Source organism: Sminthopsis crassicaudata, chromosome 4 (genome assembly GCF_048593235.1).
Source record: "Sminthopsis crassicaudata isolate SCR6 chromosome 4, ASM4859323v1, whole genome shotgun sequence".
NCBI lineage: Eukaryota > Metazoa > Chordata > Mammalia > Dasyuromorphia > Dasyuridae > Sminthopsis > Sminthopsis crassicaudata.
Window position 1 is genome coordinate 279099644 of NC_133620.1, and position 24176 is coordinate 279123819.

The window sequence follows — 24176 nt, forward strand, 5'->3', positions numbered from 1 at the left end:
AAAAATCCACTTATCCTCTTAAAGAGATCTTGCAAGAAAAAACACACAGAAATATTATTGATAGAATATTATTGTATTATAAGAAATGATGAGAAGGATGCTCTTAGAAGATCCTGGACAGACTTCCAAGAACTCATGCAAAATGAAAAGTGCTGTTAGAAAGTAATGGAAATACTATGAGATGATCAGCTGTGAATGACATAACTATTCTCAGCAAAACAATTATCCAAGACAACTCTGAAGGACTTATGATGAAAAATGCTATCAAAACCAAAAGAAAGAACTGATGGTGTCGGAATACAAATTGAAGCATACTATTTTTACTTTATTTTTCTTGAAGGGGGTCTATATTTCCTCAAACATGACTATTATGGAAATGTTTGCATTTTCTATTGGAAGGGGAGAGGGAAAAAGGGAAAATTGAAAGATATCTAAAAGAGTAAATTTGTTTGAGCAGCTGCAAGTAGCTGCATGATTATGTAGTATTTACATAATAATAATAATAATAATACTAATAATAATAATAATAATAATAAAATGTTGTTCAGAACTTCAGGGACTTCAAGGGTACTAATGAAGTTAAATTAGAAAAATGGAAGTCATAAGGGAGGGTACATTATTTCTGTTCTGAAAATATAAGGAATACATTGGTATAAAATGGAGGAACAAGAGGTTGTAAGAAGAGTATGTAAACATGGAATGGGGATGATATAAGGAAATTAAAAATAGTGATAAAAAAGAACCTTTTAAAGAACATTATTTTAAAATCCACAGAGGACATAAGGATGTATAGCCAAGTGAAATGGATTGGCAAATAATCTATCAAATTTAACATATGCTTTTTTGTAAAGCAAACAAATTCTTGATTTCATACAGAATCACATTTTTGTGCTTTGCTGTGCATTTAGAAATGCTTTTTTGTATTTACATTAAAAATAATTTTAATGAGAGAAATAGATTGTATGATATAAACAAATTAATAGAAAATGTCATATGGAGAGCCTCAGAGTTTAGGAGAAGAGGGAATGAGGAGATTATAGGCCAAGATGTGTTTCTTGACTCCTTTCTCATCTTCTCAATAGCTGCCAGTGAAGGTACAAAAATCCTAAACCAAACTTTGACACAAGATTCCTGTCCTCCTCCCACTCCTAGGCTCTCTGGGAGTCTTCACAAAATATGAAAAGAAAAAACACATCTTCCTTGAGCCAGGCCATTTTAGGAGAGTAATTCTTGCCCAACAGCAAGATCAGAGATTTCACAAGTGTAGATTCCTCAGTAAGAACTCTTCTCCTCTTCCTCTCTACAACTCTCCACTTCTGCTCCCTCTACTTCCCTTAGTTCCCTGCTAAGGACTCTCTTTCTATATTTCCTTAGTTCTTCTTTCTTCTCAAAAACTAAGAAGTAGAAGGGGAAGATTCAGTATCCTACTTCTCATACCACCTCCCCAGGTATCAGACCAATGAGGAATGAAATGTATTGTCTTTACCTCCTAAGTGCTTGAAAAACTCCAGAATGGCCAGAGAGGTCCCATTGCTGCTGTTTTTGCTGTCACTGAGAATCTCAGGTGCAGAGGAAAGGCATGGGGGGCGGGGGGAAGAGGGGATGAGAAGAGAACGAAAGTAGGGGATTATGTAGACAGCTCAAGGGCCAGGGAGGGAGACATTCTAGGGAGTACAGAATGCTTCTTTGGAGCATGGTCTGGGTAAATGAGACTCTGTGAGGACAATAGTTTCCCTCTTAACCTCTATCCTCCAGTCTGGCCAGGGAAAGGGTCTTGATCCATAACCTAAACTCTTGCGGACCTGAAGTTGTGCTCTCCAGGTTCCCAGGAAATGAAAAGTTTTGATGAAGAGTACTGGAGGGGAAGATGCTGAATGTAAGCTGCTCATATCAGTTCAGAGACCATCAGATGCTGTGGAAAGCCTGGTGTAAAACACAAAAGAATGGAATGGATTGTAGCAAATTAATGGTCACAAAACAATCCTGGGTTTTGACTAAAGAAGGTGAATTCTCTCTATTCTTCTTAATGAGTCTAAGAATAGACACATCATCATCATATGTCAGGGTTCAGGAAAAAGGACTCAGGATATTATTGATGCATGACCTACAAGAATGGCAAGTTCACTGTCCATAAAAACATCTACCTGGTAATCTCTTCAAGTAAGATCATTTCAATTCAATCCAAATAAAATCAGAAAAAATTTTATTAACTATTTTCTAAAAATAAAATCCTTGGATAGGAGAATGGAGCCTTCTTGGAAATCCCAGATAGGAACAGTTATCTAAGTCTTTAATCTGCTCTCCTCTTATCCCCGTTAGATTTCTTGTGCTCTCTATACTCTGAGACTAGAAAGAATTAGGTTACCTGTACTGTAGGTGAGTCACTTTCTCATTTTTCTGAAAAAAATTTCTGTGGAGACACACACACATATGGTACATTCATGGAAAAAAAAAAAAAGCATGGTTTAGCAAATATGAAATAGTTTTTGAATTTGTTAGTTCCAAGGGAGAAAAAATGATCTTTTAAACAGAAAGGAGTAAGAAAACTTTTTAAGAATCAAGCATGAGTTTCTCTCAAGTCCCAGGAAGCATTAAGTTCCAAAGAGAATGTACTTGCCCTCTTAGAAGTAAGAGTGAGAACAGAGACAAGGAAATAAAGTTGACCTAGATCAGTCTCTAATCTGAATGGAGGTTATTCATAAAGGATCTTTTACCATGAAGTCTATGCATGCTGTACCCACCTTGTCTTAGCAATAAACTTCTGTTCACTAAAGATTTCCTATCTGCTCTTCATAGCAGCAGGTCCTTCAAGGCATTGGTTTTAATGGTTCTAGGTCCCAAAATGATAAGCTAGAGACAAATTATTTCTTCTGCCAGCCTCCAAATCAGGACAAAACTTTTTAGGTTGAAGAAAGGGAAGCTAGCAAATTTTTGTTTAAAACACACACACACACACACACACACACACACACACACACACACACACACACACACAGACTTGCTTCACTCTATTTTCTGGATTCTCTCTATTGGAAACAGTGGGGGTATAGCTAGAATTAGAGGAGATAGCATTTGTTTTCATGATATCAGCTCTAGCCACCTGCTGAGGATAGGGAGAAGATCCCCAGTGATATGTTTAACCAAGACATTCAATGGGCTCTGGGATGACAGACCATGATGACAAGAAGAACAAAATAATAAAACACTGGAAAACATACAAAGAATATACCATTCTTTGGTATAAAAATAATATGAAATAGAATGATCTGCTATAGTATAGTATGTTTTTTAAAAATGTGTCAATAGTTCCTAAGAAAGCATATGAAAGACATGGAGATGAATGACTCTCTTATAGTTTGTCTCACTGTTTTGTTTTTGTAGCCCGAGACCACCCAAGAGACTCCGACTACTTCAAATGTTCTTTCTACAACTCTAGCCGCTTGCAGGTACTACTTTCCCTGCATCCCATAAGTCCTCTGCTCAGTGTCCTACTTCCTCAAGTTACTTAAACATGTATTTTTCTAAGCGAATTTATTTAAAGTCTAGTTTCACTAGCCTATGCTCAGTTTATTGATTATCTGTCTTCTTCATGAAAAGAAAGGTGATCCAGGGAGCCCAGGGTAAGTTTGAGAAATGTGTCCTTAATATTTCCCTCACATTTAAGTTTCCTGTGATCTGAATTCATATTCTTTCTATGCTGGTCAAATGTTCTGGCTACAGGCCAGTGTGCTTGATGTGATATAGAAAGTTCCTCTTCTTATTTTCCTTCTTCTCCATCCCCACTCATGCTTATCACATCTGTGATAATACAGACAAATTATATCAGCTGATTGTCCAGTTAGTAACCAAGAGCAAAGGCTATTCTCTTGCAGCCAAGCAGAGGAGCACCCTCTCCCCCAAAACTTCCTGAATGCTCACCTGCACCCAGGAGATTTCCTTTATTCCTGACTTTAAAGAACCAAACCTTCACCAAGTGGTATAGTCTGAAAAGTACAAGGTAGGGTAGAGTTTCTGTTCTTTTAGCACTCTAGCTAACTGTAAGAAATTAGAGAAATGCCTACAAAGGAGAGTAGATGATAACTGCTGTTACTGTACTGTAATAATTATAGTTAGTATTTACATAGCACTTTTAGGTTTGAGAAGCAGTTTAAATACATTTCTCATTGGTCCTCATAACAACTCTAGGAGCTAGGTGCTCTTATTATTCCTATTTTACATTTGAGGAAACTGAGGCAATCAGAGGTAAAATTGCCCAGTCACATAGTTAGTGTCTAAAACTATATTTGGTCTCAAGTCTTCCTAGATTCATCTAGCCACCCAAATAATCTAATGTAATCTTTTCATTTTAAAGATGATGAAAATGAAGTCTAGGGAGGAAAAAAAATGAACTACTCAAGTCCTATTCCTTTCCTCTGTGAGTTACTAGTAGAATGGACCTAAATTCCAGATCTCCCAATCTCCCAGTGGAAGGTTTTCTTATCACTATATTGTATAAGCATATGTTCTGAGGGCTTCTGAAAAACCTATGTGCCTTTAAAACATTTTACCTTGGAATCTTTCATGGTGTTTTGATACAGATAATGAGCAATCATAGGAGTGAAGAGAGGCATAGAGAAAGTGGAAGCACTGGAACAGGGTGGTTTTTCAAAAATCCAGAGAGGAGAGAATATTTAAAAGGGGGAAGATAGTCAATGGAGTCAAATGCAACAGACAAGTCAAAAAGGATGAAAACTTTGAAAACAACTGTCAGATTTGGTGATTAAAAATTATTGATAACTTTAAAGAGCCCTGTTTAAGGAAATGGCACTTTGGATGAAGTTAGAAGCCTGATTGTAAAGGAACAAAAGAAAAGGTTAAAAAAAAATGTGGAGACAAGTGTGAATAGCTTTCTCTGGAAATTTGACAGAAAAAAAAAAGAAGAAGAGACATAAGATAAAGGATTGAAGGGATAAGTTCTAAAGAAGGATTTTTTAAAATGACAGAGACAGGCAAGTTTGAAAGCAACAGAGAAATAACTTATGGGAAGATTTGAAAATTAGAGAAAGCTAAGGAATGATTAAGGAAACAATCCAGTGGAGAAGACAGGAAAGGATAGATTAAGGGCATACGTAGAGAGACTGTCCTTGGGAAGAATGTCCATTAAAAATTGGAAGAGGAAAATCTCTAGCTGATGATATTAAAGAACTTTGAGAAGACAAGATTAGTAATAGCATTTGAAGATTGACCTCTTTTTTCTTTTCATTAAAGTAACCCACTAAAAGCCTCAGCTTGAGAATAAATGGAAAGATAAGGAGAGAAAAGAAGATTTGAAATAGTTGCTTTAGGGAGTCAAATAGGAAAATAGGAAAGTAGAGAGAAATGAAAATATTGCCTTGCTTCATGAGGACTCCATTGAGGTTAAATAAAATAAAATCAGTTCAGTTTTTGTGACTTCTTCCAGTTCTTTTCATCATCATGTTAGTAGAAGTGGAAGAGGGAAACGGCATAAGTAACCTAGGGTTAGGATAAAGAAAGAATTAAACAATGAAAGGCAAAAGATTCGTGATCCTGGTGTGGGGTCAACTGGTTTGAGATTCCAAGAGAAGTGATGTCAGAGTAGGGTAATATTAGAGATTTGGTTTTCTTTCTTTCTTTTATTGGTTAGTTTTTATAAAAGAAGAATACATGATTAATGAGATCCAGGTGTATTGTTTAAATGGATTGGAAGAATAAGTCATGAGGTCTAAATAAATTGAACAACTAGGAAATTAGAGTTTGAGAAAAAAATCATTATGAATATTGAAATCTAGCATAAAGGCTGGGAGAAAAAAGACAATGAATCAAATATTGAACTCCTTGAGAAAAGAGAGAGAATGACTTGGGAGAATGATAATAGGCATTGTAATCAATATTGGGTGAAAATTTTTAACCAAGTAAAATTCAAAGGAGGGGAATTTCCTAACTGACAAAATGATGGCAAAAAAGGAACCTAGAAGTGTCTATGGATAGTTAGGGTATATTCTGACTTCTTTCTCAGAAGTAGCATGATTAATAGGGGAAAGAAGAGTGGGAAGAGATAATATATAAGAAGGTACAGTCCATGCTGGAGAGGATGACTATGAGTGCTGTGTATTGTATGGAAGCCATGTTCAGAATGAAAGTTTATTCATTATGGAATTGAAATCTCATAAGCACAATGGAAGGGGAGGTCAAAATTAAAGTGGGAGGGGAAGAGTTGAAGAAAAAGGGAATGAGAAAAGGAGGTAAGAATCAAAATCATTCACTTTTAGGTAGGCAGCAACTTATAGAAAAAGGTAGAGTTTGCAAGTTATAAAATAAGCAGATATTCAGTCTCCGGGATCTTATGATGGAGATCTTCCTAAACTATTTCGAAACCTATGATCTTATGACAGGATAGTTAAGTTTTGGTGAGAGAAGAGATTACTAGGAAAAGTTTGGAATAAGAGACATTGCTTTGAACTGGGAACAGGGCATGAAACAGAGAGCTCTTGGTAGCTAAGGGAAAAGAAAAGAAGGAATTTGAGATCATTGAGTACCAGTGGGAAGGAAAATCACAAAGAAGGTCTCTTGAAGTCCAAATCCATCCATTCTCATATATCAGAAACAGAGTAATTTGGTTTCCACAGATAGTTTGGTTCTTTACCTCTCCCTTTCTCCTTTTCTTTATACCTGATATATCTTTTTTTCCATAAGTTTCTTAGAAAGGGGGGAATTCATCATTTTGGCTGTGGTCCTGACCTTCCTGCTCCTATTGGGAATCATCATTATAGGAATTGTATACATCAAGAAATCCTACCAGAAATCCAAGAAAGGTAAGAGAGAGAGAGAACTCTCACCTCCCTCTTATTTTCTGCCTCTCACTGTCCTGATGCTCCACACCCCCACATCTTTCTAGCATTTCAGTTCCAGGGGTTGGGGAAAAGATAGTCTAAAATGGATTCTGTGGGGCACCCCTCTGCTGATTCCTTCATATTTCTCTCTCTATTCACTCTACTTTATATTATGGTGAGAATTTACACATCCTTTTGGTGGACTGTGAATTCGGGGATCAGGGATATCTCTCATTCATCATTGTAACTACCTTGAGGTTTGGTAAGAGAGGCCTTTTATATACATGTTTATAAGCATGACAGCTAGGTGCTGGAGTAACCTTGATGTAAGGAAGACTCATCTTTCTGAGCTCAAATCTGACCTCAGACAGAAGAAAATGAAATGAAGGCAAAAGACTGATTCATTCATAATGAGTTGAAATTAAAAAGAAAGAATCTCCCTTTCAAGGAGGGAGCAATCTGGAGGAAGGGGAGACAGAAAATTTCAGGAAAAAGTGTCACTTGACTAGGGCCTTGAGGGAAGGGAAATAGAAATGGGATTGGGTCTGGACAATAATATTGCATGTTGAGGAGACAGAATGAGCAATAGCATGGAAATAGAAGAAGGCAGGATGAGAAAGAAGGGGAAAGTCCAGGTCGTTTGAAACAAAATAAATAAAAAGGAATACTAGCAATGAGGTTAAAATGGTAGCTTGGAGTCAGATGGTAGGAAACATTAAATGCCAGATCAACAATATTTCTTGATAGTAGGGATCCATAATAGTGAAAGAATGACATAAACACCTGCTGATACTTATTAATAGAAATACTTTATTATTTTTAATAAGTTAAAGTTAATTTAATTTAACTTGGTATTACTAATTAATAGATAGCTCAATAGAATGGTTTGCTAATTTCTTCTCCATTTACAGATGAATTGAACCAAAAATTGAACCAGGTTCACATAGTTCAAATTTGACCTAAGGCACTTACTGGCTAAGGAAGAAGAATCTTCCTGATTGCAGCACCAGCACTCTATCTACTATGCTATCTAGCTACCTGAGACAATTTATTGCTTTCTGCAAGTGGATCTTCTTTTCCTTTCCTGTTCTTACCCGGTTCAGGGAATAAAAATCAGGAAAGCAAAGTTGTCAAAGGAGTGGAGGCATTAATGAAAAGCAAGAATATAAAGAAGGAAACAAGCATTTATTAAGTACCTATGCCAATCTCTTTTTAAAATATCTCACTTAATTCTTACAACAACCCTAAGAGACAGGTGCTACTATTATTACCATTTTATTATTACCATTTTATAAGTGAAGGGCTTGGGACAAATACCCAGGTCACAAAGCCACTAAATATTTGATGGGGAGAGAGAGTAGAATATCTCCCCTCAACTTCCAGATAAGGGGTCGGGCTGCTAAAGGTATATGTTTTGGCAGGTGATGACATGGTGATGACAACAAGAAGCAGAAATCTAGGATAAATAAAGCTAACTCTTTTTAAACAGGGTTACCACCTTTTCCTCAGTATTATCTCATCTGAACCACCCTAAGGTCCTATATTGTGGGCAGGGTAGGGCTTATCTCTACTTCTCAGAGTAGTTCTTATGATCATAGAATTTAAAGGTAGAAGGGAACAAAGAAATTTACTTAGTTCAACCCATTCATTATAGAAGGGAAGCATTTTTTTTTTTTATTCATTTTTCCAAATTATCCCCTCCCTCCCTCCACTCCCTCCCCCCCGATGGCAGGTAATCCCATACATTTTACATGTGTTACAATATAACCTAGATACAATATATGTGTGTAAATACCATTTTCTTGTTGCACATTAATTATTAGCTTCCGAAGGTATAAGTAACCTGGGTAGATAGACAGTAGTGCTAACAATTTACATTCGCTAGGGAAGCATTTTTTAACAATATTTTTATTTTCAAAATATATGTAAACATAGTTTTCAGCATTCACCCTTGCAAAGCCTTGTATTTTAAAACTTTTTCCTTCTCTTTCTCCCATTTCCTCCCCTAAATCTCCTAAATAGCAGGCAATTCAATATATGTTAAACCTTTGCCATTCTTCCATACATTCTATACATATTTCCACATTTATCATGCTGCACAAGAAAAATTAGATCCAAAAGAGGGGAAAATGAGAAAGAAAAAGCAAGCAAGCAAACAACAAAAAAAGTAAAAATACTATATTGTAAAATCCACATTCAGTCCCCATAGTCCTTTTTCTGTATAGAGATGGCTCTCTCCATCACGTCTATTGGAATTTGCCCGAATCACTTCATTGCTGATAAGAGCCAGTTCCATCAGAGTTGATCATTACATAACCTTGTTGCTGCTGTGTACAATATTTTCTGGGTTCTACTTACTTTACTTAGCATTGATTCATGTAGGTCTTTCTAGGCCTTTCTGAAATCATCCTGCTGATTATTTTTTTAATAGAACAATAATATTTCATAACAAACCCCAGAACTTATTCATCCATTCCCCATCTGATGGATATCCACTCAGTTTCTAGTTCCTTGCCACAACAAAAAGGGCTGCTACAAACATTTTTGCACATGTGGGTCCTTTCCTCTTGCTTATGATCTCTTTGGGCTACCGACCCAGTAGAGACACTGCTGGATAAAAGTGTATGCACAGTTTGATAATCCTTTGAATATAGTTGCAAATTGCCCTCCAGAATGGCTAGATCAGTTCACAACTCAACCAACAAAGCATTAGTGTCCTAATTAGTGAAGTAAGAATTTTTTATTAAACTTTAATAATCTTTTATTTTAGATACCAAATTACATGTAAAAATATTTTTGCATTCATTTTCTAGAATTTTGAGTTCTAAGTTTTCTTCTTCCCTGCCCCTTCCCTGAGATGATAAGCAATTTCATATAGCTTATACATGTGCAATCAAACAAAATATATTTCCATATAAATAGACTAAGAAATATAGTATGTGTAAAGTCCTGTTGTCTCCAGAGACTTCCGATCGCTCTCTGGGAGGAGATCTGCTGTCTCAACTCAATCTCTCAGCCAGATTCTTCTTCCTCTAGCGAGCCGCCAACTCTGACCTAGAGTCGAGACTTCTCTTCCAGAGAGCCGCCCCAACTCTGGCCCAGACAAGACTCTCTCCTTGCTCAATGGTGTCTTCTTTTATCCTCCCAGAGAATGGGCATGGAATAACTCAGGGCCTTCTAGGAAAAAATACTTCAACCAATGGACTTGCTCCTCCTAAGCAGGTAAGCTCCTCCCCAGGAGTTCACAGGGGTAAAACTCCCCTAAAGGCTGGAACTAGAGAATTGTTAAGTACCGATTTAGCCCTTAGTAAGAACCTATCATTTCATTATCTCATTAGTACTTAGTAAGAACCTAACAAGTATGCTTTGATTTGTACTCAAATTCCACCAGTTCTTTTTCTGGAGGTGGATAGCATTTTCCTTCATGAGTCCTTTGGTTAGAATGGCTAAATCATTCACAGTTAATCATTCTTACAATATTGCTGTTACCATGTGCAACATTTTCCTGGTTATGTTTACTTCACTTTGTTATCAATTCAGATAATTTGTTCTAGGTTTTTCTGAAATCATTTTGCTTGTCATTTCTTATAGCATAATAGTGTTTCATTACAGTCATATATAATCACTTGTTCAGTTATCTCCAATTAATGGATATCCCTTCAGTTTCCAGGTTTTTTTTGTCACCACAAAAAGAGCTGCTATAATTTTTTCTTACATATAGGTCCTTCTGCCCATTCCTCTTTTAAAATTTCTTTGGGTACAGACCTAGCAGATATTTCTAGATCAAAAAGTATATACAGTTTAATAGATCTTTGGTCATAGTTCCAAATTGTTCTTTAGAATGGTTGGATTACTTCACAACTCCACCAATAAATCATTAGCATCCCAATTTTCCTGTGTCTCTTCCAGTATTTATCATTTACCTTTTAAGTCATATTAGCCAGTCTTATAAGTGTGAAGGAGTACCTCAGAGTTGCTTTAATTTGATTTCTTTAAACAATAGTGATTTAGAGCATTTTTTTCATGTATCTATAGATCTCTTTGATTAGAAGGGAAGAATCTGAGGAAAATCTGGGAAAATAGCAGAGTAGGTCAGTAAATTTCAATCTCTCCAGATTTCCCCCACAAACAGGCAAAAAGTCAGGCCAAACAGATTAGTGAAAATTCAAGAAGACTTGGGGCAGAACAAGGATCTTTTTGGGAAACCCAAGAAGAAAGACCCCATCCAGGCCAGGGATTAACCAGTATAAAGTACAAACAATTCCAGGTTAGCTCCACAGAAATAGCAAGTGGGGAGCCCTGGAGTTAGCTGGATTTGGCTTGGAGTCTCAGCAGGAACTACAGAAACTTTCTCCTCCTGGACTGCATGTAAAGTCAGGATCTGGGTCTGGGAAGACTGAGTGAAACTTTTCTGATTAGAAATGCAGTCCCAGCTATGCTGCTGAGACTTGGCCTTGGGCAAAAAAGAACCTGCACACCTGGTCAGTGCAGAAGCAGTAGAGCTGGAATTTGTAGGAGAATGGAATTTTTGGTTTTGGGTTCTAGGTCAAAGGGGAAAGCTGAAGTGAAGCTAGAGGTACCATTTCCCCAACCCACAATTAGAGATGCTTACACTAACAGTTTTCATTATTTAAAAAAAAAAAAAAAAATGAATGGGCAAATAAGAACCCGACCATAGAAACTTACTATGGGAATAGAGAAGACTGGGGTTCATCTTCAGAAGAAGACACTGAAGTTAAAAAAAAAAAAAAAAAAAGCTTCTTCTACCCCCAAAGAGTGACATTGAATGGCTTCTTGGCCAGAGAGAATTTATAGAAGAACTCAAAAAATAATTTAAAAATCAAATGAGACATTGAAGAAAAACTTTAAATAATTTAAGTAAATAAAAACCATCCAAGAAAAACAAGATTATGAAAAAAAAAGTTAACCAATTAGAAAAGGAGGTACAGTCTCTTAAAGATGAAAATAAATCTTTTAGAATTAGAATTGGGCAAGGGAAAGCCAGTGAAGCTATAAGAGATCAAGAAATAATAAAATAAAATATAAAGAATGAAAAAAATAGAATAGGATGTGAAACAACTTCTAAGAAAAATTACAGATTTGGAAAACAGATCAAAGAGAAAACATAAGAATAATTGGACTATCTGAAATCTGTGACCAAAAAAAAAGAACTTTGTTACATTAATGCAAGAAATAATCCAAGAAGCTTGTCCTGGAGTGATAGAACATGAGGGGAAAGCTTGTCCTGGAGTGATAGAACATGAGGGGAAAGTAGAAAGAGAAAAAAAAAAATCCACCAATCACCATCTCAAAGAGATCCTTTGTGGAAAATACATAGGAATATTATTGCCAAATTTTGAAATCCCCAGATCAAAAAGAAAATTTTGCAAGAAACAAGAAAAAAAGTTCAAATACACTGGAGCTACAAATGGAATTGAATGGGACTTGTCGGCAGTCACAATAAAAGACCACACAAGTCTAGGAATCATGTATACTGGCAAAGAATTAGGTCTGTAGCAAAATTATCCATGATACTGAATGAAAAATATGGATATTCAACAAACTTGCACATTTTCAGAATTTTCAATCAAATATGAACTAAAGAGAAAATTTTACATATAAGAGTTAATATCAAAGATCAGTTTCAAGAAATTTAACATGGACAAATCATTTATGTTTTTTAAATGAGAAATGCATATTTAAGATTGATATCAGCAATTAACTAGATTGAAATCTGATCTAAAGAACAAAATCACCTAGAAAAAGATAAAAATAGTAATTATGTTATACAAATGAGGTACAGAGGAAGAATAGACACAGAGATATTAGAGAGGGGAGGGCTTACAGTTCTGAAAACCTATTCACATTGGGAATGGGTTAAATAGGGAGCAGTACATATTATAGCACCATCCAAAATCTATAAAGAAATAAGGGAGGGAGAATGGGGACTATTCTATTTGTATATATTTTAAATGTTTCATGGGTCTCCTAGAGGCAACTAAATAGTATGGTGAGTCTAAGCAGCTCTAGCATTGACAGCAGCCTCACCCTGAGAAAATCCTCTCAGCAGATAGCCTAAATCAGGTTGAAAGTTATCAAGGGATTTCACATCTGTCAGTCAATTAGGGGGATGTGTGAAGTATGTGAAGACATCCCTATTAGAATGGTCAGATGAGAACAATTTGTTCTAATGATCATGAAGGCGGTTGAGGTAGGTATCCTGGAATGCTTAGAGTTTGGGCAGACATGGAAGATACCAAAGTCATCCAGTGTATCCAAGTCATCGCCAGTCATCTTGACTTGTTTTGCAACTAGAAGTCAATGACTCAGGAAGGGAGATTAAGGCTGTTGACTTTGCTCTGCTCTGACTCACTTAAATTCAATTCACAAGCAAATCAAGACATCACCTTGTGATGTTATTGGTCCAGTTAGAATTAAAGAAGGAACAATAACAGGTGGTGTGGTGTAGAGATCATAGGACTTTTAGTTAGAAAAATCTGAATTTGAATTCTTCCTCAGGGATATGCTAGTCATTTAACTTATGCAAACCCATTTCTTCTTCATTTGTAAACAGCACTTACATAGAAATTTGCTCTAAGGATTAATTGAAATAAAACATATAAAGTTCTAAACAAACCTTAAAAAATTATATACATACTTGTTGTTGCCTTTGTTGAGTCACTTTTGTCATGTCATAGTCTTCTTGAATCCTTTTGGAATTTTCTTGGCATTTCCGTTTCCAATTCATTTTACAGTTGAGTAAACTGAGGCAAACAGGGTAAGTGACTTGCCTAGAGTCACATAGCTAGTAAATGTCTGAAGCTGGATTTGAATGAGGAAGTTAATTTTTCTGACTTAAGACCCAGTACTGTACTACCTAGCTGCCCCCATTTAAATATCATGCTGTTATTATTATTTATTATTCGTAGCCAAAAAATTTATCACCTAATAGACATTTTGCTGGTCAGAAACCTCTGCAGACTTAAGCTGATACTTAGATAAGAGACATGTTTTGTTTTCAGACCCATGCTCAAGGTCTTCCCAAAGTGGTAGAAGTCACCAGAATTTAGTCTCCACTGGCAAAACCCAAGAGAGCCCAGAGTTACTTCCACACCACTTGGAGGCAACAGAAGAATATTTTTGTGAAGGCCAAATCCATTGCAACACTGAAGCAATATCTGCCCTGGGATGTCCTTTATTTCAACAGGTTCAGATCATTAGCATCCAAGTCAGAAAACATTATTAAATACAAGGATTGGGACAAATCATTAATAAACACAGAATTTTGATTTTCAAAAATGCGTTAACCCTTGAGGTCAGGATTATGTAAAAAAAAGAGCACTGTAATGGAAAGTAGGAGTCCTGAGTTCAAGTTCCTGGTTGTATGACACCACTGGAGTTATATTACTCCTTTGTGCTTGTCTCCTCATCTTTAAAACAAGGATAATACATGTAAGACCTCTTACATTGTTGTTCTCAAAAATGTGCCTTGTAAATCTTAAGGTATTATTGAAATTTGAGTTGTTACCAGGTAAGGAAAGTTATCCCACGTTGAGTTCAATGATGCAAGTAATGAGTCCTCCAATTAGCTTAATGAGGTTGGTAGCACAGTAAACTTTTGGGGAATGTGATGGGAATCTCCCTGTGGAGAATGTGAATATGTTTATTGGTCCCTTGTTGAGAGGATAAGGATCATTTTCTAACTGGGTGCACCTTTCCAAGAGAAATGACTGACTAAGACTCTGAGGAACCCCCTCTCCCGTTATCTATAAAAAATTAGTGATAGACCTGATTAAAACTTTTGATGCTGCTTGATATTTTTCTCTGATAGAAGACCTGTGCTGGGCTACTTTGCTGTACAGTGTCTTCTGAACAGGAAAAGGATATGCACAGCAGCTATGAAAATTCCTTTTGGATTCCTTAATATAGTCTTAATCTGAGATCACAGTGTTATTCTAAATTCATTAGATATTAAGCTGTGGTCAATCACAAGTGAAAAATAATAGCACTTTATAAAGATTATCTCATTTGATTCTGTTAACAGAATTTTACTATATTGGTTTCTAAACTGTAAATAGCTAAAATCACATAAAGCAGGCCTAGAGAGAGGTTTTTTAGAAATCAAGTAAAGATTTAATTAATCTCTTTCAGAGTGAGGAATATGGTTTACAAACCAGAGAACACTCCTGAGGAGGAGATCTTCTCTGCTGCAGTAAAGACAGAGATTTTATATACAAATTCTTTTATATACAAGTTCTAAGAGTGATGGAGTGAAACATGACAAGCCCAACAAGTATAGGATGTTCTGAAGTCTTGTGGTAATAATTCTTAAGGGATTGATTCAAATCCTGGGTGTTGTTTCTTGGTTGGAGGACAGGACCAGAATTCTGTTATGGGAACAGGTTCTGCAATCTTTGATTCACTTCACTTAACATTCATGACCCTGTCAAGAATTGATTGATATTTCAAACTGCTTTGTGAGACCCTTGACTCTCAAGTCAGAATCTGCTGAAAAAAAATGATAACATGGAAATATCTAAATTATTAGTATATTTATTATATACATCATATCAATTATCATAAAACTCATAACTTCCTTCCATAATCTTCACAGCAACCCTAGAAAGTAGAATGATATTATATCTCCATTTTACAGATGGGGAAACTGAGGTAGATAGACATTAAGTGACTTGCCCAGAGTCACACAGCTACTAAATATCTGAGACTTGAGTTGATTCAGGTCGATGTATTCTGATGGAAGTGGATATCTTCAACATAGAGAAGAGCTAATCCAATTCCAATTGATCAATGATGAACAGAATCAGCTACATCCAGAAAAGGAACACTGGGAAATGAGTGTAAACTGTGAGCATTGGTTTTTGTTTTGTTTTGTTTTGTTTTTCTTCCCAGATTATTTTTACCTTCTGAATACAATCCTTCCTTTGCAACAACAACAAAATTCGGTTCTGCACATATATATTGTACCTAGGATATACTATAAGATATTTAATATATATGGGAATGCCTGCTATCTAGGGGAGGGGGTGAAGGGAAGGAGGGGAAAAATTTGGAACAGAAGGGAGTACAAGGGATAATGTTGTAAAAAAAATACCTATGCATATGTACTGTCAAAGAAAATGTTATAATTATAAAAATTAATTTAAAAAAAAAGATTTGACTCAGGTCTTCCTGATTCCAGTTCCATAATTCTATCCATTGTTCTATCTTACTGCCCTTGGACTTATGACTTCCAGATCCAGAAGTATATCCTTGCAGCCAAATCATGTGTGTATTCAAGATACTAACCATCTTTCAATATTCTGCTAATTATCAAGCACCATAGACTCTAAGGAAACAGGACAGTAACTGGGACGGCAGATAATTCTAGTATCTACCAACAGGTGACTAACCCTCCCTATTTTTAGCTTCTAGATAGAGATCTAGAAGGAGCTTTGCTACCAACTCCACTTGAAACCTTAGAGAGTAACTTTTTCTTCTTTTAAGTTCAGTTTCCTCAGCTTTTAAGTGAAAATATTGCTATAAATCAAGAGCACCCTTAGGGATTTTTTGGTGCCATGTGGATCCCTTTGGAAGTCTGGGGAAACCAATGGACCATTTTCAGAATAATGTTTATTGCCTACATTTGTAATTTTTAAAATGCTCAATTTCAGTAATAGTTTAATGAAAATAAAGATGTAATTTTTATCCTACTTAGGAGTCCATGAATTTCTATTTTTGGTGATTTTTAAGGGAATGTCTAGCTCCCATATTCTACACATAAATCCATAACATTCCTAGAGATGCTTCCTAGGAGTGTTGTCCTTTGCCACTGAAGCTTTTCAAACCTCATAATGTGAGCACTGAAACTGTCACTGGCAAAGCCTCATTCTCAATCTCTAATTTCTAATTGATATTCTTCCACTAGGATTTCTCCATGGAGATGAATGTTGAAGAGGATCCTAAGGACATCCATTACGCCTCATTGACCTACATTGGCTTCAGAGAATCAATGTGCCCAAACACACAAAAGAGCTCCAGCTCAAATACTATGAAGATGCCCCTCAAGTCTGTGGAATATGCCAACATCCCAAGGACTGAATAACAGCAATAAATTACCCTGTATGAGTCCCTGGGCAGAGAGAGTTAATCATCTGTAGTGCTTAATAAATACATATTGATTGCTAATATAGAAATAGATTTTGCATGATTTATACATGTACAATTGATATATTTCTTGTTTTACATAGAGGGTCTAGAGGGAAGGAGAAATTTAGAATTCAAAAATGTGTGTAAAAATAATTTATTTTTTAAAAAATAAGCAGCTCAAATATTTTTTAAAATACATGTTGATTGAATATATCAGAAATATATCAGTGATCTCCTTTGTTGTGAGCCCTGTAATAGATTCAGGGTCTGCTTCTTTGGGAGCAGTGAATTTGCAGGGGATGGAAGAGCCCTGTGAAAAAATTTTCATTTGGCAATTCGGTCTTTATTTTACATTTTCATTGAAGAGATGAAAACAACAATCCATTTAAGAATAATTAGAAGGGCGGGTCAAGAGGTCAGAGTAAAGACAAGGATTTACCTGAGCTTTCCTGGAAACCTTTAAATAATGGTTCTATATAAATTCTAGAGGGACAGATAAAATGATGGAGTGAAACAATTTTTCAGCCCAAGACAGGAAAGTTTTGTTGCATGAGGGGGAGAAAGGAGTCCAGTACAGGACAGGCTGGGTCAGCACAGAGAATTAGAAGTCATATTCATAGACAGAAAGCAGAGGTATGAGCTGAATGTAATGTTATGGTTATTTAAAAAAAAAATTAAGGGTTGAGAAAAAATCATGCACTGAGAGAAGAGGAAAGAGAAAGGCAAAATCAGAAGAATTATCTGACATAAAAAAGGCCTGACAGAGATTTTACAATAAAGGAGGGAAATGAGGAAAGTAGAGAGAGGAGCACATGAATCTTACTCTCATCAGAAGTGGTTCAAAGAGGAAACAATACACACACTCATTTGGGTATAGAAATCTATCTTACCATACAGGAAAGTAAAAAAGGGAAAGATTTAGAAAAGGAGGGGAGAACTGATAGAGGACAGGGAGTTTAGGGATGGTAAAAGTCAGAAGCAAAACACTTTTGTCAATGGACAGAGTATAAGGAGAGAGAGAGAGAGAGAGAGAAAGAGAGAGAGAGAGAGAGAGAGAGAGAGAGAGAGAGAGAGAGAGAGAGAGAGAGAGAGAGAGAGAGAGGAGAGAGAGAGAGACAGAGAGAGATACAGAGAGACAGAGACAGAGAGAGACAGAGAGACAGAGACAGAGACAGAGAGACAGAGAGAGAGAGACAGAGAGACAGAGAGGGGAGAGAGAGAGAGGAGAGAGAGAGAGAGAGAGAGAGAGAGAGAGAGAGAGAGAGAGAGAGAGAGAGAGAGAGAGAGGAGAGCAAGAGAGAGTAGATAAATGGGGAAATTGGGGAAAAAACATAGTTGGTAATTATTCGTGTGAAAAAAATTTTATGATAATTTTCTCTGATAAAGATTTCATTTCTCAAAAATATAAAAAATGGAGTCAAATTTATACAAATAAGTGTCATTCCTGAATTGATGAATGGCCAAAGGATATGAACAGTCAGTTTTTAGATAAAAATAATAAGAAAAGGTAACTATAGTCATATCAAAATGTTCTGAATCTTTATCAATGAGAAAAAAGCAAATTAAAACAACTCTGAGCTACTACCTCACATCTGTTAGATTGGTTAATATAAAAGAAAAGGAAAATGGTAAATGTTGTTGGGGATGTGGAAAAACTAAAACACTAAAGTATTATTGGTAAAATTGCATACTGATTCAACTGGAGAGCAATTGGGAACTATGCCCAAAGAGCTAAAAATCATGCAATTTGACCAAACAATACCACTACTAGGGTCTATATACTACCTAAAGAGATAAAAAACAAAAAGAAAAAGGACCTATGTATACAAAAATATTTATAGCAGCTCTCTTTGTGGTGGCAAAGAATTGAAAGTTGAGGGGATATCCTTCAATTGTGGAATGACTAAACAAGTTATAGTATATATGATTGTGATGTAATACTATTGTGAGTTAAGACATGATGAGCAAGATGCTGTCAGAAAAACCTGGCAAGACATATAACCTGATGCAAGGTGAAATGAACAGAATCCAAAAGATCATTGTGCACAGTAACAGTAATATTGTATGATGATCTACCATCAATAGCTTAGTTATTTTTAATAAAACAATGATCCACCCCAATTTGCTAAGACTTATGCTGAAAGGGGCTATCCATTTCCAGAGAAAGAACTGGTTGAGCTTGAATGAAGATCAAAGATACTTTTTCTTTACTTAATTTTTCTTGAATTTTTTTTTTTGCTGTTTTTCTTTTACAGAATGACTTATGTCATTCTGTATATGTTCATATGTTTTATATGACTACACATGTATAACCTATATCAACCTGGTTGCTTCCTCAGTGAGGGGGAAAGAAGAAGAAAGAAGAGAAATTGGCATTCAAAATTTGCCAAAAAAAAAAAAAATTTGTTTATGTGTAATTGGGAAAAACAAGATTTTAAAAAAAGAAAAATTACAAATACAGTACATCAATGAGCTTGTTTCTTCTACTACATATTTATGATGTATCTATCAACACAACAGAGCCCTCAGCTGCTCAGCAATCCTGCTGTCTCAAAACACTCCTGCTTCCCTAACTGAGGAGTCAGTAGGTCTAGCCTTAATGTCATAATTATACCTCTTGCTTCTCTAAATCCACTTGAAATAAATATTCAGATTAAAGTGTAATTATGGAATATTTAGCAAAAGAAATGAAAACAATAAAATATAAATAATATATATTTTTTTTAAAGTTGGTATGTGTCCATGGGAATCTTTTATGTACAGTTTAATGGCCTCTGTTTCTATTTGAGTTGACATTACTTCTCTATCCTATTCACCCCAGTGGTTCTTGTAAATGTTCCCTTCTTTTTTCAAACTTCACACAGTGCTTTCTTTTCTCACTTAAAATATTTTGAAGGTATTCTTTGGGAGCACCCTCTTTCTCCCTTCTTAGTTAATCAATAAATCAATAAGAATCTATAAATTTAGAGGCATTGTGCTAAATTTAGAGATATTGCCACTCCAAATGTTCATGTGTGCTATTTGTGTCTGACTTGTGGTAAAACCAGAAAAAGCTCATATTGGTCTGATAAGTCACAATCAGACACACTGAACTTAGACTCTGACATAGTGATGTCATTTTGATCCTCTTTGAGAACAAAGTACAATAACCAAACAACTATGCATCAGTCACTGTACTTTTTGCTGAGCATACAAATAGAATATATGAAATAATTCATAATCACAAGAAGTTGATGTTCTAATTAAAGGAGACCATAGGACATATAGAAGAATATACCAAAATAATTGTAAATACAATAATGTAGTAGTTAATACTAGATGAGAATAGGCAATGGAAAGAATCAGGAAAGTTATCATGAAAAAAGTGATAATTGATTTACAAGTTGAAGGAAGAGATAAACTCAATGAGATGTAAGGTGAGGGAAGAATACTTTCTAGGGATAGGGGCCCTCATCCCTCTGATGTCACCCCCCTCAACTATTTTTCCTTTCTCCTTCCTCTTGACAAGGGTTGATTCTTATCTCATTTGCTCCTAATTTCTCCAACATATTATTTCAACTACTATTTCTTTTTCTTTCTAATGTTTACTATCTTTCCAGTTGTTGGTTCTTTCCATATTGCCTAAAAACACAGTTAAATCTCCCTCATTGTTAAAAACAAAAACAAGCAAACAAACAAACAAACAAAAGCCCTCACTGGATGCTACATTATCTATCATCCTATATCCATTCATGAGCTTTTCAGATAAACTTATAAAAGCCATAAATACTCAAGAGCCTTCATTTTTTCTCTAACTCATTACTAAATCCTGTAAAATCTGGCTTTCAACCTTAGTTTCAACTGAAACTACTTTAACCAAAGTTAAAAATGATACCCTCTTTGACTGATTGATGACCTTTTCTCTTTCATCATTCTCATTCTCTGTTACCTCTCGGTAACATTTAACATATAAACCATCTTCTCTTTCTGGATTCTTTCTCCTTTTTGAGTTTTCATAACATTGTACTGTCTTGGTCTGCCTACCACCTCATTTCTAATTAACTACTTTATATTCATATTTATTAACTTCATATTTAGATTGTATGTATTATATATGTACTTCTGTCTCTGTAGTATAGGTATATTATATATAATATATATCCAAAGTATTGTTCCATTTACAACAGCCAGTCCTAACACTAACCCTAAATGGCACTGACCCTAACCACTAACCCTAATCTAAAACCATAAATGAGCCTTTGACTCTAATCCTAATTCTAATCTTAAATGCTTCTGGCTTTAACCCTAATCCTAAACCCAATTTTCTAATCGTAACCTTAGTCTTTACCATAAACTCATCCCTAACCTTACCTCTAACCCTAACCAAGCCTCCAACTCTCCTTCCTAATTTAACACTAACCTTCTGCCTGCATCTCCTACTCCACCTCCAACTCTGGCTGTAACCTTCATACCCTAAACCTATACTAACCCTAAATTCTAACCCTATCTTAATCTTCTAACCCTAATCCTAACCTTAAACCCAACTTTAACCTGACTCTAGTTTTATTCAAGCCTCCATTTCTAAATTAAAGACCTACAATTCTGTCTCAGACTCTAACCTTAATTCTGTATGGAATAGAGAGATAGAAGGTGAAGAATTTACAGGAATGTATGAATTCTTTTTCTGTATTTTATTTTCATTATTTCTGTTTCCCTTATGAACTATATAATATGTGCAGGCTCATATTTACTTGAGCCTTGGACAACTATAAACATATTTACTTAACCTGAGCTGATGACATTTATCAGTATTTGACATTTATTGATATTTAGTCTATTAGCTGGACCCTATCTGCTTGATTAAGCCTGAAGGCCTGATTTTCTGTTTCCTAGAAATCTCCTGAAACAGAAACCTTCCATTCCAATCTCTCCAAATAGCAACAACCAATTAGATGCCTCCCCCTCCCCTTCTCAATGCTCTCTTACTTGTAATATAATCTCTTGTATAAAAGCTGTGTATCTTTAGTACTTCTTTAGCCCTCCTACTACGAGCTTTTTCTTTCTTATTTTGTGATGGGATGACTCACCCTCTGGAGCTTTTCAATAAACAATTTTTCTGCTTTTTACTGAATGATCTCTGATAGTCATTTTGGGTAAAGGTCTTTTACATCCTTCACAATTCTAACCCTAGGGGGTGGAGCCAAGATGGCGGAGAAGAAACACACGACTCTGTGAATGTCCTTACTCCCTCACAACCAATTAGATAAATCAACCTCAGAAATAGCGCTGGACTGATAGATACCACAAGGACTGGAAGCACGACTTACCAGCTGAAGAGAATCTGGAGTTTCAACACAAAAGGTCAGTTCCCAGGGGAGGAAGAAGAGAGGCCAGCACAGACAGCTGGGTGCTAGCATACTGCGCCGATTGCGCTGGGAAGGGCTCTGGGATCAGAGAAGCCACTGAGATAAAGGAATCTGGCACAGGCTGTTATCTCTTCTCTGCTTATAATATAGCAGTTCAGAAGGGAAATCTAAACACTTTAAAAATTCAGATAGATTAGATTTTCCCCAGATCCTGGGGGTGACTCAGCAGATCTCGGCACCAGGGGGTGTGGCCTCAGCTCCCAACTAAGACTAGTTAAGAGATTGACAAGTGGGCGGATATGGCCCAAGGCAACACACACTGCCTAGCTTAGCTGTAGGGTGTGGAACTCAGCTCCGGAAGTCCTAGAGAAGCGGAACCTTTGAACTAGGGGCCACGGTTTCTGGCAGACATTTCCAGTTTGAGCCCAGGGGCTTTTCACATCACCTGCTGCAGACATCCACGCCCCACCGGGAAGCATAGGCTGGGCTTTGTGCCTTCTTTACTTCAATCTCAAACGTCAGGGAAGCCGCTAAAACACAACGCCCTCAAGGCACAGCAGTGGGAGTCACCTCTGAGGCACTTCCAGGGAGGGGGTGGGGAACTCTCTCCCAGAGCTCTATCTTAGCTCAGGCCCAAGAGCCGCTGCATCCATCCGGTCTGGGAGGAAGCTGGTAAAGAAGTAAATAAATAATTTCCTACCCCAGGGACAGACCACAAAAGATTTTTTAAATATGAACAAAAAAGCCAGAAAAACTATAGATTCCTTCTACACAGAGAAAGAGCGGGTATCCAACCCCAAGGAAGTTAACAGCAAAGAGTCAGCAGATAACAACCTAAAGGGGAATGATTCCTGCCCCCCATGACATAACTCTCTCCTAGAAGAGACTATTAAAAAGTTAAGAGAGTTTGAAGAAAAATGGGGAAAGGAAAGGGAAGCTATGATAGAGAATAACAACGTCCTGAAATTGGAGTTGGAAAAAATAAAGAATTCACAGGAGATGCAGGGAAACAAAATTTGTGAATTAGAAAAGGTTAAAAAATCACAGGAAAGTAGGATTTATGAATTGGAAAAGATAAAAAAAGTCTCAAGAAAATAGAATTTCTGAATTGGAAAAAGAAAATAATTCTCAAAAAAAAAATTAGGGAAATGGAAAAAAATTCAATAGAGCAAAATAATTCATTTAAAAATGAAATTGGGCATTTACAAAAAGAGCTAAAAACTGTGAAAGAAGAAAATAACTCCTTAAAAGTCAGGATGAAACAAATAGAAATGAATGATTCACAGAAAACCCAAGAATCAGTCAAACAAAACAAAAAAAATGAGAAGCTGGAGAACAACGTCAAATACTTACTGGGAAAATCTATAGACCTGGAAAATAGATCTAGGAGAGATAATCTGCGGATCATTGGACTTCCAGAAAACTATGACCAAAAAAAAAGCCTAGATTCCATTTTACAGGAAATTATCAAAGAGAACTGTCCAGAGATAATAGAAACAGAAGGGAAAGTAGATGTGGAAAGAATTCATCGAACTCCTTCTGAAATAGACCCTAAAAAAAGAACACCACGGAATATTGTGGCTAAGCTACAGAATTACCACACAAAGGAGAAAATCCTGCAAGCAGCTAGAAAAAAACAATTTAAATACCAAGGTGCCACAATAAGGGTCACCCAAGATCTGGCTGCCTCCACATTAAAAGATAGAAGGGCCTGGAACCTGATATTCCGTAAGGCAAAAGATCAAGGACTGCAACCAAGAATGAACTACCCAGCTAAGTTTAGCATCTTTTTCCATGGAAGAAGATGGTCATTCAATGAAATAGAGGAATTCTATATGTTTCTAAGAAAAAAACC

General features: G+C 36.1%; 1 protein-coding gene across 3 annotated transcripts in view; it reads left to right on the plus strand.

Moving 5' to 3' along the window:
* Positions 1-17015, plus strand: part of LOC141566444 (uncharacterized) — a 37593-nt gene extending 20578 nt beyond the window's left edge. The window contains exons 7-10 of one of the 3 annotated variants that reach the window (XR_012489319.1): positions 3382-3446; positions 6694-6812; positions 9867-10052; positions 16756-17015. Coding sequence is in view for 1 of the 3 variants with exons in the window: in XM_074310984.1 (XP_074167085.1) it covers positions 3382-3446; positions 6694-6812; positions 16756-16781 (210 nt within the window). In the remaining 2 variants the exon portion in view is untranslated. Of the gene's footprint in view, positions 1-3381; positions 3452-6693; positions 6813-9866; positions 10053-16755 lie in introns of those variants that run through there. The other 2 variants (XM_074310984.1, XM_074310986.1) reach the window with 2 other exon arrangements.
* Positions 17016-24176: the final 7161 nt, after the last annotated feature.